Below are 14,958 nucleotides of genomic sequence, written 5' to 3' on the forward strand. Positions count from 1 at the left end.
GACAGCGACAGGAAGCGCTTTTAGACGGAGGATTTTCTAAATAAAAGCTTAATTGACGAGAATTGCTACCATAAGCACCCCTTTAGAACTATTGACATAAAGTATAAAAAGAAGAATGAATAAAATTACATCGTAAAATTATTTTTAAAAAAACATTTAGGCTACATGCTCTCTAAGCACAACTAACCTACATGTGTATGCAGGTCTTTGCCTTTATAATAGGCTATAATTTGTCTTTTTTGCTATATTTCTCTTATATTATAATAAAAAGACAGTTCACACACAATACTGAAAACATAAAATAGTCACCTTTAAACAAATGGTGACAACTATAGGCCAACGTCTTAATTTTGACTTTCATCTTCCTGTTTTTAGAAGAACTAGATGTATTTTAAAACCATTATATCTAATTAACCAGGAAGTCCCTTAAGATTAAATACCATTCAAAACAGACCTGGCCAGAGCATCATTAGAGATTTACTAAATAATGTATGAGTGATTCTAAAACGCCCAACATGCAGAAAAAACATCAATAAAACATGTAAAAAAAAAAAACTAAAAAAAACAACAAGCAAACAAAACCAAGTCCAGTTTATGAAAAAGCGTGTTTACTGTTCAAAAACAGTTTTTAAATCAGAGCTCTGAACTCTCTCAGGGAGCTCCATTTAATGATAATGTGTCATTATTCAATCTATTATTGAACTAGTATCTCTGAACACTGTGAGTCATCTTCTGTGCTCTACTCTCTACCCTGTTACATTCTTATCAATGTAAGAAGAAGTAGTAGAAGTAGTGGCAGCCATGTAGGAGTACGATTATTATACTTTTATTTTTATAATACAATCTGGTACAAGTTCCGGTCTGAGCCTGTCTGTCCTCATGTAACTTGACGAGTCTCTTTAACCCTCTCGTTCCTGTTTAACCCTTCAGCTCCTGGACAGAATGAGGAAGTGTGGCCGGCTGATCTGAGGGGACTGTTCGCTATCCTGGAGTCTTTATTCAACAAGAAACGAATTAACAATATTAAAAGAGTGGTGACAATGAAGGTGACGTGACTGACTTCATTTTATCCTCTCTTTTTTTTTTTTTTGCTGTAATGTTAACAATCATAGGAATATTTTTGTTTGTATCCTATTTGAATTCTTCTACAAATCTAGAGTCATTATTTCTTAAGGTGCCAGTTCAGATTTTGGTTCCAGAAGTCCAAAACTGACATCTTATCGAATTAGAAAAAGGTTATTTTGTACTTTATATTTTGCATCAGGTATCAGTCATCATATTGGTACACACTGTGTTGTCCTTGTTTCTTCCTTGATATTGAGTGTTTTCTGTTTTTCTCATTGGCCAAGCTTCATACTACCAACAAAAAGCTCTGTATCAGGACGCAACAAGACAGAAACTGTGGATGCAAACAACAATGAAGTCATGATGGAGCTGAGCTTCTTTGCAGTCTGCAGAAAGGATCAGAAACCTTTGAAGTAGAGAGAGGATTTAAATATTACCACGGTCGATTCCACAGTGTGCTGCTCTCCTCCTCGCCCTCTCACATCTCTCTTTTCCTCTGGGGTTCAACGAGCAGGCACCTCATTTAGATTACGTCACAGAGGTTAAATTAAAACATATTGACCTGAAATGAATGTAGAGAATATTCAAGCTCTTTACTTTAAATATGCCCTTACATAAATGCATCATTTTCTGCAACCGAAGAGACTCTATTTAGAGAGTCAATCAATGATTATTGCAGACAAACTAGGTCGAACCTGGACGTGGAATGGGCCTGCTTTCTGTATGACAGACAGGTGCCAAACACAGGAGGTTAGTTTGTAGCATTTGGGAGCTTGCAATATGGTACAAGAAGTAAACGTACATGATAAGTCGAGCAGTGGGCGTGTGCTTCTGGGGGAAATGAGCTCAGGATGATGGGCTCAGTTTGAATGTAGTGTTTACAAGCTGCAACGAGAAATGCTTCTGACTCTACCTTTAAAGTTATTCTTCAATACAAGATGCCTTCAAGGAATTTAACAGCAGTTTGAAAGCATTTCTAAACATTTGAATAAGGGAAATATATATTTGAATGCCCTTTATGGATTGCTTATGGACGTAGCCAAAGTGAATTTTAACAAATACAACTAAAAAGGATTAGGCTGAATATTGTCAGCTCTAGCTATAAATAGGAGAACAAAACGTCTGTGGTATTGTTTGAGTAAATCTAAGCTTTAAATTCCTATCTGGCTTTGTTTCATGAGAGGTTTTGTTTGTTTTATAAGAACTATTTTAATGCAGCTTATTCTGAAAATAAAAAATCTAATGTTCTTATATTTTTATTTTATTTGAATGATGTCATGCATACTATACATTTGCATACTTGAAATGAGATGAAAATTAAAACGAACATCCGAAGATTGCATCATGAATTTTATGTATGATTAAAAAAAAAAAGCAACCATATTCTGAAAAGTATTAAAGCATTTCTGTAACTTTCTTTTAATTTTCTACATTTCCTTTTCATTTGACTTCTGATAAACCACTTACTGTCATACAGGTGCTCTCAGTCAAGGCTGGACAACCAAACCAATTACATGCACCTGCAACACAAGCACAAAGAGGGCACAACCAAACAGGCCAGAGGGCCAAAACATCACTTTTACTGTAATTTGTGTTTCTGTATTGTCGATCTGTGTTAAGGTCCCACTTAATCAATACTCAATTGTGCCTTGTGTTTTTGTTTTTTAGGGGAATAAAATCCACCATTCTTTCAGTCATTTTGCTGCTCACCAACACAAAACATCCCTCTCTGCTGACCTGCAGCTGACTGGATCAATCATTTCAGTAGATGGAAAAGCTGAGCGTCATAGCTGAAATCAATACAGGCGCGAGCACTCAGTATTACACTGACATGCTCACATCTCTTAACTGTTTGCTCGTAGTGGCGGTGCTTCTGCTGCAGAGCATCAGTGAGAATATTTCTTTGTGGCTTTTCTATCTTTGTCTCACACACGTTTGTACACTTTCGACACACGTCAGCTCCTGCTGTCAACATACTGCCTCACTTATCGACTGGGTCAACAATGCACAGAGCAAACACGAATGAGACAGCACTTTGGACTGACAGATAGCGCAGAGAAAGTGGTGCAAGGCAACCACAGGCTGCATGAAGTCAAAGGTCAGGGGTGTGCATGTCAGGGAATAACTGTCAGACTGTGTGGCTGTGCAGTTGATTCCCTTCAATCAAAAAAAAAAAAAAGAGCAGCTGAAGCCTTTTGAATATTTGGTAGCACGGTTAAGGTTCAGCCTGGTTAACTTCCTCCTAAAGTTACATCATCACAACTTACCAACAGATACCATTAGCTTTCAAAAGAAGTCAATACTTCAGACTGCACTGTACTTAATGCTTCTGTAATCGGTGCAGGGCAGCAGAGCTAAACTATAATTTCAGTGGACATGAAAAGCATCATGTTCTGACACAGGATCCCTTTCTCTCCCGTCAGGGTCACGCTCTAATTGGATCAGATGTTGGTACACTTTGTTTGTTTGTGTGAGACAGAGCATGTGACCAGTCGGGGTCAGGCCTGTCAGAGCTGGATAGGCGATTGTCCAGTAAGATAGGAGGGGAGTTGCAGATGGGGCAGGAGGAGTGGGCCGACACCTCCCACACCAGAGAGGCTGAATGTTAACCTGACAATACTGCTGGGAAGACGCACAGAGGTGATGTTGAGGAGACGAGTACTGGTCAGTAATGTGTGAAGACAGTCGGAAATCTATCTCTGGAAATCATCTGATATATAAAATGAAACCATACTCGATTTGGATCACAGATAATGCTATTATTAAAGGAAGGCTGCCATCAAGCTGCAGCAGAAAGTAAAATTGAAGGGAAGACAATGCTGCCCTCTGGTGGATACATTTGAGCACTACTCCACTTCAGAGTGCCAGAAAAACTGTATCTGGTTGTTCTGTGGTAGTGTTTAAACTGAAGAGTCATTTTGGTCAGATTTGAGTTTAAACCCTGTCTTCAGGGTCAGGGGTTCCCAAACGTAATGGTGCTAGAGACTGGGGACCCCCCACTGTCCCTGTAGGTGGTTGAAGCATACGTTTTTGGGCACAGGCACTATCCAACCACTGGCATTAACAACACATAAGAACACAACAGCTTTTTAGTAATTTATTGTAATAAATGTTAGAAGCAGATTTAATAAACAGGCTCACAGGTGATGTCTGTTCTTTTTGAGAAGAGCAAAGGACATCTACGTTCAGTGCAGTCATGTCAGTCCATCAGTGTGACTGAGAGTAGAATCAGGACCGAACGCGATTCAGTTTATTTCAGCAATTTTAATAATTATTCAGAGAGGCACAAATACAATTGACAGGGCTACCTTCCTCTACATGTACGCCCGCAAGTGACTTCCTGTTTCCAGCCTGTGAGCTGAGCCGGACAGCAGCAGAAACACTTCACACAACAAAGCTTCAGCCTCGAAACAGTATGCACAAAGACACACACACACACACACAGTTCTGCTGGTCCTCTCACTCTGCAGATGCTCTTTTTTCCTCTCCCTCTCTCTCTCTCCCATGACTCCACATTGAATATCAGTTTAACGACGAGAACTGTGATTGAACAAGCTTTTATTTCTTCAGCCGAGCCTCAGTGACTCCTTGAGGTAGATAACTTTCTCCAGTCACTCAAACATTAGAGATGTTAAACACACACTGCTGACGATCCAACTTTACCTCTAGAAACATCTGTTTTTCTGCACGTTTGCTTTCGAGTTTCATGTATGCAATGTTTCCTTCATGCACTGTTACTTCTATTTAGCTCAGTGACCAAATTAAAAGCATCAAAAAAAGTATTTAATATTTTATCTTTACAATTATAAATGTTTCAAACTTTGTAAAACTAAGCAATTTATTATTTATTCATACCGAATTATGTCTTTTCTCTGGTGGCTAAAATATAAAACTGAACAACTGAAATAGTTTGAACTTCATAAATCCACAGAATCATTGAAACATTTATTTTTTTGTCCCCTGGTTGCATCATTCAGGTCTTCATACTCCCAGTCCAGGGCGGCATGGTCTCCTGAGGGGTTTTTTCAGTCCTGTGTGTTGCATATGATGTGTTTCTGATGAGTTGGAACAAAAACACAACTACTTGACAGATGCTGCCGCTTCTCACACATACCGCCTCTCTCTGCCTCGGTCCATACAAATCACACTTACAAATGAACACTTAAAGTAAAAGAAGATCAATTATAATGTAACAAACACTACACGGACCAGAACTAGGTAGTAACATAGGCATACATTAACAACTGAACCAAACACAACACAATAAAACACAGGTGTTGCATAACTGACAATGTGAAATGTCTCATTCCTCTGCAAAGAAGTGCAGGAAAGTAGGACTTTACTGCTTTACAAAATACTGCTCAGCTAATGTGAAAAGAAACTGTGGAGGTACACATGAAAACATTTTTGTTTGTTTGCCGCATTTAGCCGAGTTAGGTGGATTGAAATGCCCGAGAAATTGCAACGTTTTTATTTATTTATCAAATCTAGCTTTGAGATTGATTCTGACCAGGCCGAGGAGCTCCGTCATTTCAAACAATTTATTGCACTTTTTCTATTTTTTTTAGAATTTCAAAAGACTGAAGATTGCCATCGTAAAAAGCAGAAGCGACTGCGTGACCCTGCTTTAAGATGCATTAACAATACTTCCACAGTTTCTTTAAATTTTGGCACTTTTTTTTCTCTTACACACGCTCGTTATGATGACTCAGGGACTCAAAGCCTAAAGAGACTGTCTGCTAAAACATTATAAAAGAAACATTGAAACATGAGTATTGAATAGTGTGAATGTACTTGCTGTCTGCACCCTTTATCACGAGCTGGTTTATCAGAATGTCACTCCATTAGCAGAGTAGAATGTAGTGGTGGATTGACCAGTACAAAGTGTCACTGTAAACCAGTATACAATGAATTAAGTGCTGAGAGATGGGTAGTGCAAAGTCAACAGTGCTGGAGCTACGTCCATATGAGAAGAGTTACACTAACATGAGTCCATTTGTTCTTTACAAAGTCTTCTTTGTTAGATGCCTACAATTCTGTAGGCCGAGATTTAATGTGCTAATTATCCAATGTACTATTTAATGAATCTACCTCGTGCTGTCAAACAGCGCATGGATAAAAAATCTATTCCCAACCGAGCACTACTTTTCACGCCTTAAATATGTATACATGTGCATTTCATATGTTTTTCCGTAAAGCTTATGAAGAGTCCTTGAATATTAACTATGGCTATTTTTCCTATGAAAACATGAGAGTTCTCTGACATGGGAAATGTAGACCAACGGTAAAAGTTTCAGTACCCGATAAATGAAATGTTCCCACCAACACACAGGAAGGTTATCCAATAACAGGCGCATCTTTACCTTCGTCCTTCACTAAATGATTGACAAGGCGAACGACCACAGAATGTTAAAACTACAAAAATGCTGCTATGTGAGGACCATTCATCTAACACTAACCTTACAGCCTTACCAGGATGTTTCAGTAGCGCCTGATCACACGGGTCACCTTACCTGGAGTTCAAACAGAAACCAGTATCTTAAAAGTTATGTTTAAAGCATTAAGTACAAATGGTGATCCAGACCGCAGAGATCCCCAAACTATATGTAAAACTTCAGCATGTGCTGTCAGAGTAACTCGTCCTCCCTGTGCTTGTTTTTTTTCTTTTCAGGTCCAGAGTCGAGTACATCATCAGATAACATGAAATGACTACGAGGTTCAAATCAACAGCACGCTTTTCTTATCATTACACAGTGAGCGTCAGTAACTTGACAACATCGACACAAGAGGGAAAGAATATGAAATGTAACAGAACGGAACCTTTTCAAATGAACAATATAAAGTGTCTCTATGCTCTATCTTCCATGTGCAGGGTAAGGGTGGCCCATCGTGGACACACACACTGCACTCGTACTCTCAGCCAGTCAACTCATTTAAAGCTAACTGTTTCCTTCATCCTGAGGTCCTTCAAACCATCTGTCAGTCACAAGTGGTCCCGCCTTCCAACAATCTCTGCTCTTCATTAAAAAAAAAACCTAAAATCAGGCTTCTTTCCAGAAAAAAAATGCCCAGTGACCAGTATCCATGGCAACAGCCAATGAGTGCAGGGTTGGGCACGAGAGTATATTATGTTTAAGAGTAGATGGTGATGACTTCCCGTCCGCCGCCTCGCACCAGAAGGACCCGGTTCAGACCCTCGAGGAGAACCTCCAGGAACTCCATGTCTGAGAATCAGCAGTCAGGGAAGAAAACACAGAGAGACACAAACACGGAGCAGAACAGAGATTACTCCCCCACTTTACCCTATTCATTGTTTGTAACAGAGGAAGTCAAATCTGCAGTCATTTATTTAATGAAGTAACGCCTTCTTTACACTTCAGCATTTTAAATGTTAGGCTGTCATTTCCCCTTTAGGTGTTTATTTCCATTGCTGGAGAGTTTCAGGCGTTTTAATTTGGCTGCTCTTGTCACAGAACCAAATGTAAGTTTGGAAACTTTCACTGAATGAAAGGAGCGAGTGAGCCATGTTAAGCAAGGCAGTATGCAAAATCTGTGCCAAAAAGGACTTTGTGAAACAGGGCAATAAATGGAATATTAAATCTCGTCTAACAACCTCTTAACCACGCATTTGAAGTGTAATTCTGTAGGTTTATCCCTACCAGCACCACTACACCTTTCATATTCCATCTTGTTCTCTCAGTTCTGTGAGATACATGTTCTAAAATATCGTTTTAAGCTCCCTAAAGGATACAGTTCTCGTCTCCTCCTCTGTTCTTGGGCGGTCCCGGCATGTTGAGCAGAACCAGGTGAGCGCCCTGCGACTTGTTCACCACCATCTCGTTCATCTTGACGGCTGTGTGCATCCGACGGACATTTGACTGGTTCCTAGTTTGACAAGAAGGTCACAGGGAGAAAGTACAGCACTGAAGTAATCATCACTAACCAGACTTCACCAAACCTAAGCCTAAATGTCATTAGTAATCAAACTAAGAGCAGCGATGCTATAACAGGAAGAGAAGAATTCTAATATTATACTCATTTTGCAATTAAACCATTTCTCCATGAATATCAAGAGATTTTAAAATAGATAAACCAAGAATCTCCAAGAATACAGAGGGCCTTTTACAAACAGTAGTCATAGAAAATACATGACGTTTCCTCTTCTTTAAATGAATAAAGCTTTTATTAACTATAAAGCCACTTCTGTTGTTAACTCGCTTATAGAAGGGGAAAGCTACATTGTAAGCTGCTTAGAAATTAAAGCATAATTCTAACATTTCCAGAGAAAACTCCTTAACCAGTATTACACATAACAAACCACAAGGTCAAGCTCAAAAACACACAAATGAAACAAGCAAGGCACGGTTTAGAAGCTGAATTCACAATGAAGAGGCAGCATTTTAAGAAGAGAAGAGACGAGCAGTATAACAGCGTGAGATTCAGAAATATGTCACTTATTATCGGGTAGTGTATCATGGTCGACTGAACAAACTAATGCTAGGACTCTAATTAATATTATTGTGATTTATAACAAATGTCAAATGTAGCGTCGTCACTCTCCTTTGTCTTTAAATGTTGCCTCTTCATAATGTTAGATCACAAAAACAGTAAAGCAACACATCCACTGCCAAAAGCCAAATGACATGGCGGTTAAACAAAATGTTGCTTTCCATTCTACTGGATAAGAAAATCAGTTATGTTTCATATCAAATCCAAAATGAGTATTTTCTGTTGATAATCACTCATACGGGGAATGGAAAGCACATTTTTTTGCACATTTTTTTGCATGCACTAAATATTGTCATACATTTTCATCCGCTTTTAACCGACAGAGACCAACATGCTCTTGCTGATGCTGACAAAGGAAATCCATGCACATTAGGGCACACACACAAAATCATGCAAACACAAACACACACACACACACACACACACAGACACACACACACACACACACACACACACAGACACACACAGACACACACAGACACACACACACACACAGATACGAGCTGGAGGACACTGAACAAAGCTACAGTCAACACAGCAGCAGAACACAAATACAGCCTAGAGCAAAGTGAATGCAACTTACAGACTCTCCCACTCTCTAGAAGGAGGAAAATGGAACAGAACAACAGAAACAAGCTTAGATGCTTTCTACATCAGCTCGCCAGCCCAATCCACCACACTGCATGCTTCAAACTGTCCCAAACGGCTCGTCCTGACACCCAAAGGTGCGCAACACAAAACCCAGGAGAGAAAAAAAGGAGCCGTTTGATGTGAGGCGTTTGTCAGAAAAGATGCCTCCATTTCTTCTTGTCCTGTGAGAGCGACTTCAATGACAATCTTTATGAGCCAATTCATGAGGACTGGAACACCTTACAGACTAATAGTATGGACAGTATTGGATGATGAAGAGTTAGTCTTAACAGCAAAATGGTGTGCGTGTGGTCTGCGTGGTCTGGCCATGCACTAAGACCGAAAGGCCTGGAAGTGTACACACATGCGCGCACACACCAAATGCAGCCTGAATGCACACACCATGCAGATAGTTGTCCCATTTCACCCTGTCAGCCTCAATACAGCTACTTCTACTTCATCTAAACATGCTGTCCTCCTGCACTGAGGCTCTGGCACCATCCTGTAAGTATTTATCAGTACTGTATGTGCTGTTGTTGACTCTTAAAATCCTTTGTATACACTATCTTGAAAACGTGTGAAAAGCTATTCAAAATGGTGCAAACGTCTCTCACTAAGTGCATGCAAACAACAATAACAGTATTTTTCTTTAATTCAGGAATAGATTTTGAAATGGGATTCCTGTATTTTTAACCTGAGCCCTATTTTTCTTGTACATAGTTTGGGGCCTAAAGGACTCTTAAGTACAAAAGAATTTGGAATGAAATATTTAGATTGCTTCTGTCGGCAGCTAAACACAAAGGGAAACACTAGAAACATTAGTTTTTGATGGCAAATGTTTGTTTTTTGCCACTGACTGCTTAAAGTTTGTTACTTGTGGAGTCAAACGTTTGACAGAAAGAATCATTACAGTTAGAGAACATTTGGATAAGGGAAGTTTAAAACAAGCTTTAAAAAAAACCAGACAAGAAACAAGCTCATTTTGAAGCCTCCAGACTCCACTGACAAATAAAAATACTTTCATTTCACAAAACATGGAAGTTGTTGGTCTACTCCTGCCTCTTCCAGTCAGTAATTTTGTTTTCTTGTGTGATTTTGGTGTGTTAGATGGTTAACTATGATCCAACACAACACAATAACACAAACAAAACAAGTCAGGTGAAGACCAGCAGACCCTTGTGTTCTGTGAGGAAAATTTACTGATTTTGCGATCTAGGCTGCTAGAGCTGTGTTGCTTGCAGCTGATGAATTAAGACAATAAGAAATAATCTATTTCTGTAGCAATTCTATCTGTAACTTTGACGGACACTCAGAATAGCAATACGAGCCTTCCACAGACAAAATCCAGCACGTATAGGAGACACACTTTGTATCTGGTGCATGTGTCTTACAGATTACACAGCTGCCATTACAGGCTGTCTCAAGGCTGCAGGCTGAAGCAATCTACTGGAGCAATCACTAAGTTGTTTGTACACATTAGACATTTGGACACTAACATACTGCATAATGTGATATTTCAAGATATAGAAAGAGCACCAATAAGGTTTTTCATAATCAGAATTGGGTATGCGGTCTGCTTTTAGGGTAGTATTTAGACGAATGTGTACCGGTACTTACGGCTTCATGTTAAACAGGTCGCGCACAGCCACATTGGCGTTCATTTCACGGTTACGGTTACGCTCTGTGAAGAGCTTGTCCTTGGTCCAGGTCATGTGAACCCGCTCAGGCCCAGTGTCGGCCTTGTCGTTTATGGCAGCGTGAGATGCAGTGTTTCTGTCATGGATGAGCTGAGCCTGTAAAGAATAGAAACAAAAAAAAAGAAGATGAAACACAAAAAAACTGAATGAAATTATCGACTTTAAATAGGAAAGGTTGGTGGAAAAAACAGAAACCATGTTGGTGGAGTCCAAAATGGTAAAAGAAAAAAATAAGAGTCTGGAGAGAGGAAGGCAATGATAAAGTAAGGAGTGATAAAGAGGAAAATAAATGGTGCTTCTCCACTGAGAAAATCATGAAGTACAAACAAACAAGAATGGACGACTTTTCTTTTACTAGTTGATAGAAGTTGTACAAACAAAGCTAGAGAGTAAGAGGGATAATATACCTTTAAAGGTCACATATTATGCTAAATAGACTTTAGACTTTCAGAAAATGTTTGCTCAAACAGGCTGTTTGTCTGTTTTGTCTTAGTCTTTGCTTATTTTGTATTTATTATTTAATGTTAAATGTTTGTACATAGAGAGCACAGTTCACCAAAGCCCTGTGTGTAAGCATACCAGGCCAATAAAGCTGATTCTGAGATCTCCCCTTTATGACATCACAAAGGGCAGTAACCCCTCCCCCAGGTGGGTGACACTCCCACATCTAGGTGTTTGTTCTGCCCTCTGAGTCTGCCTTCTCACTGTACACAATAGGGCATGGTGCAAGAAAGGTCTAGCCACATCCGGAGAGGGGGCGTGGTCAGACACAGCTCATTTACATTTAAAGCTAAAGACACAGAAACAGCCTGTTCTGAGCAGAAAATAGAGGGGTTTATAGACATGATCAAATACAGGATCAGAGTGGATTTTTATCAAGAAACTTCACAAACATGTTTTGGGGAGCTCTGAGACTTATTTAAACTGGTTGAAAAGGAGAATAAAATGTGACCTTTAAACTATATCGACATCACACATGGGTAACAAAATAAATGTAGAAAATGCTAAAGAGCCCAGCAATGGTTGAAATACAACATTTATCTATGACTAAAGAGTACAGTGCAGTAAAAATGAAAACAAACCAGACTGGGAAGATTTGGTGTGAAGACAGGAATGTTATATATACACTGTATATGGAAAGATGCTTTCCAAAGATTATTAAACATCCTTGAAATATGTTACTCTAAGCCCGACTGTATGCCTATGATGCAAGTAGTGCAGGGACTATAAAGCACATCAGAGGAAAATCTAAATAAAGCATTGTTATTTAAATATAATCTGATTTGATAACATTTGACAGCACATATGTTCACTTCTGTTCCTGTGTCTTCACTACAGAGAACAATGTCAATAGCCATATAACAAGAGAGAATAACAAAAGGATAACAATGCATTATGAGTCTCATCATGAAGATAAGGATTGTGGCCTCTGGATTTATTAGTTCATGCTCATACATGATAAAGAGATAATGCACCTTCATAAAACAACATGCTGACTATTTCATTTATTGAAGGCTTCTTGATATATATTTAATTCTGAATATCCATTTCGACCCGGGAGGCATGTTGTTTTCAATGAATGAACACGGACTACAGGTAGGAATGGCAGGAGGGTGGGAAAGGTCAACATGAAAATGATTTTGGTCCGGCTAAAACAAATGTAGAGAGTACAGTACTGTCAAGTCTGAATGTTGAATAGAAACATGTGAATAATCTTATAGCAGCCCGGTAAAGCAGTAAATGAATGGCACATGTCAAGACTTTGTGGATATATCAATCAAATGAGTATGAATGAACCATTGACAGTATATAAAGGGGAAAACCCAATGTTAGCATGCTAGCATTAGCATTCAGCTAAAAAACAAAGCTTAGTGACTTGTATCCTGCAGCGCAAGCAAAGCTGAAAATATTGTTAAAAGCTTTTAAAGTTGTTAATTCTGAGGATGCTTACAAACAGACACTATTTTCAAGTTTCTGAGACAATACCGTTTGCTCTTTACATTATTTCGGGGGAGGTTGGGGCGGAGGCGGGATCATGGAAGTAATGGGAAGTTGGGCAGCAGTTCCAGGGAGCATCTGGCTGGTATTCACAAAGCAGCTCTTTAAGACTGTTAGTAGCGCTACTGTAAGGCTGGTCTGGACTTGTGGTTAACTTTTCAGATGCAGGAGATGGATGCTATTAGAGACAATGAATAAGCTTCTTTCTCTGGGGTACTTATTAGCATGAAATATTTCCTAGAACGTCGAATGACTCCTCTCTTTCCTCACAAAGCTACAATAACTGTCTTGTCCTCCTGTGGTGATTGTGATTTCACACTGCAGTCTGCAGTCTATGGAGATCAATTTTGTTTTTTACCTTTGCTGGGGATGTTCTAGAGCAGCTCTGGTTCAGATGTAACATGCACAGCACTGAGCTTTAAAACAACACTACATGAACATGGTAAATAAGCCATGATCTGAGGGTATGGTCAAGCCGTCTGATATACATTTAAAAAAGCAGAATGATTTATCTAGAATAGAGTAAATCATTACAGCAAATCACACCATTTTCTACATTGTAACGGTTTCCTTTAAGAACCTTGTGAGATAAACAGATAAGATCATCTGTATTTATTTCTTTTAAAACGAATAGGAAACAACTTGATCTTTTCCTTAAACTCAAATATTCTTGATCGCCTCTCCTACTCTCAGGGAATAAAAACACCTCTTACTGCAAACATCTGGTAAATCTGCAGTCAAGTCACATTTTCTGAGTCCAGATTTTTAACCACATGATATTAAAAGTCACTAAAACTGCAGCCAAAGATCCAGCTTTGTGAAGACGGGCCCGTGAGTCTAACATTACGGGAAAGTGGTTTGACACATTTGGCTACCTCGTCCTCCTGAGTGTCCTCCATCTGTGAGGACTGCCGGCTGAGGTCGGTACTCTCGGTAGCGTCCTGGTTCTTCCTCCGGATCGAGCTACGTGATTCGTCAGTGATACTCTGAATCTGAGCGGTGTTGATGGCCAAGAGAAGCGGTGGCAGATGAACAAGGAAAGGGGCCAATCGTCATTTACCTTAGCATTAGGCCAAGTTTGACTAAATTTCAAATTTTTTTTATTTTGGAAACAAGCTAAAAACTTGTTTTAAATTCTGTATAGACGGACTGGTGTGTTTTTAAAACTACGTTGATGTACAGTTACAGGATGCAAAATGTAAAGACTTTTCAGAAACATAAAAGCTTTCTTTTTGAGGGTGATCGCATTAGTATCATATCTAGGACATAGTATAAGAATACTGCATTCTCTTTGATTGATTAAGAATGCATGTACAGAGACAGAGTGACTGTTGGAGCAGTGTTGTGTTCACACAGACGTCATGCACATTACCTCTCTCTCTCTTTCAGTTCTGGAAAGTTGCATCTGTTTTAGCATCTGAGACCTCTGCTCCATTACCAGCGTCTTCTCATAGGTGAAGGCTGAGATGTCATTATCATGCTGCACAAATGAAGACAGAGCATTGGTACAGTTTACGACAACAGGGAACTTATTAAAAACCGCAGCCAATCCTTAAGCTCTCCAGTTTGCTGAGCTGCTATCTTCACTGCTTGTTGTTGTTTTTAACTTGGTAAACATTAGCTGTATTATCAGCCCAACTTCAAAAGAGTGTTGCTTTTCTACCATTACAGGATGTAATGCATCAAACAAAGCCTCACCATCTCCACTACTTCCACTTCTGCATCCAGTCGCAGGTGGTAAAGGAACATCTGGAGATCTTTCTTCATCTGGATGCTGTTGTCATCCATCTGAGCCACAGTGAAGATACGCATCTTACACTTCCTCCACACCTGGAGAAGGTGAGAGCAAAGTTATTATTGAAGGAGATACAGTTTATGGAAACACATGTAAGTCCATCTGTAAGGGTTAGAAATTAGGAATAGTGATTGAAAGCAGGACAAGGATACGGTAACATCGTCACATAGAGGGAAATTTCCAGAGAGGATATATATCACAAGGAAGGGGGCAGTAAAAATGTGAAATATTATTCTTTAAAAATTGGAGTGCAAACTAGTCGTG

The 14,958-nt window shown here is 39.3% G+C and overlaps 1 protein-coding gene across 7 annotated transcripts in view; it reads right to left on the bottom strand.

Annotated features, from left to right (window-relative positions):
- Positions 1–5,615: 5,615 nt before the first annotated feature.
- slc12a7b (solute carrier family 12 member 7b) overlaps positions 5,616–14,958 on the bottom strand; it is a 60,805-nt gene continuing 51,462 nt past the window's right edge. For 3 of the 7 annotated variants that reach the window (XM_061064742.1, XM_061064745.1, XM_061064747.1), the window contains exons 20-26: positions 14,598–14,729; positions 14,272–14,379; positions 13,775–13,891; positions 10,822–10,997; positions 9,158–9,172; positions 7,817–7,950; positions 5,616–7,289 (exon numbers count right to left, since the gene is read on the bottom strand). In XM_061064742.1, coding sequence (XP_060920725.1) covers positions 7,198–7,289; positions 7,817–7,950; positions 9,158–9,172; positions 10,822–10,997; positions 13,775–13,891; positions 14,272–14,379; positions 14,598–14,729 — 774 coding nt within the window. In that variant the 3' untranslated portion in view covers positions 5,616–7,197. The remainder of the gene's footprint in view (positions 7,290–7,816; positions 7,951–9,157; positions 9,173–10,821; positions 10,998–13,774; positions 13,892–14,271; positions 14,380–14,597; positions 14,730–14,958) is intronic. The other 4 variants (XM_061064744.1, XM_061064748.1, XM_061064743.1 and 1 more) reach the window with 3 other exon arrangements.

The sequence above is a fragment of the Labrus mixtus genome, chromosome 19, assembly GCF_963584025.1.
Source record: "Labrus mixtus chromosome 19, fLabMix1.1, whole genome shotgun sequence".
In the NCBI taxonomy this organism is placed as follows: Eukaryota; Metazoa; Chordata; class Actinopteri; order Labriformes; family Labridae; genus Labrus; species Labrus mixtus.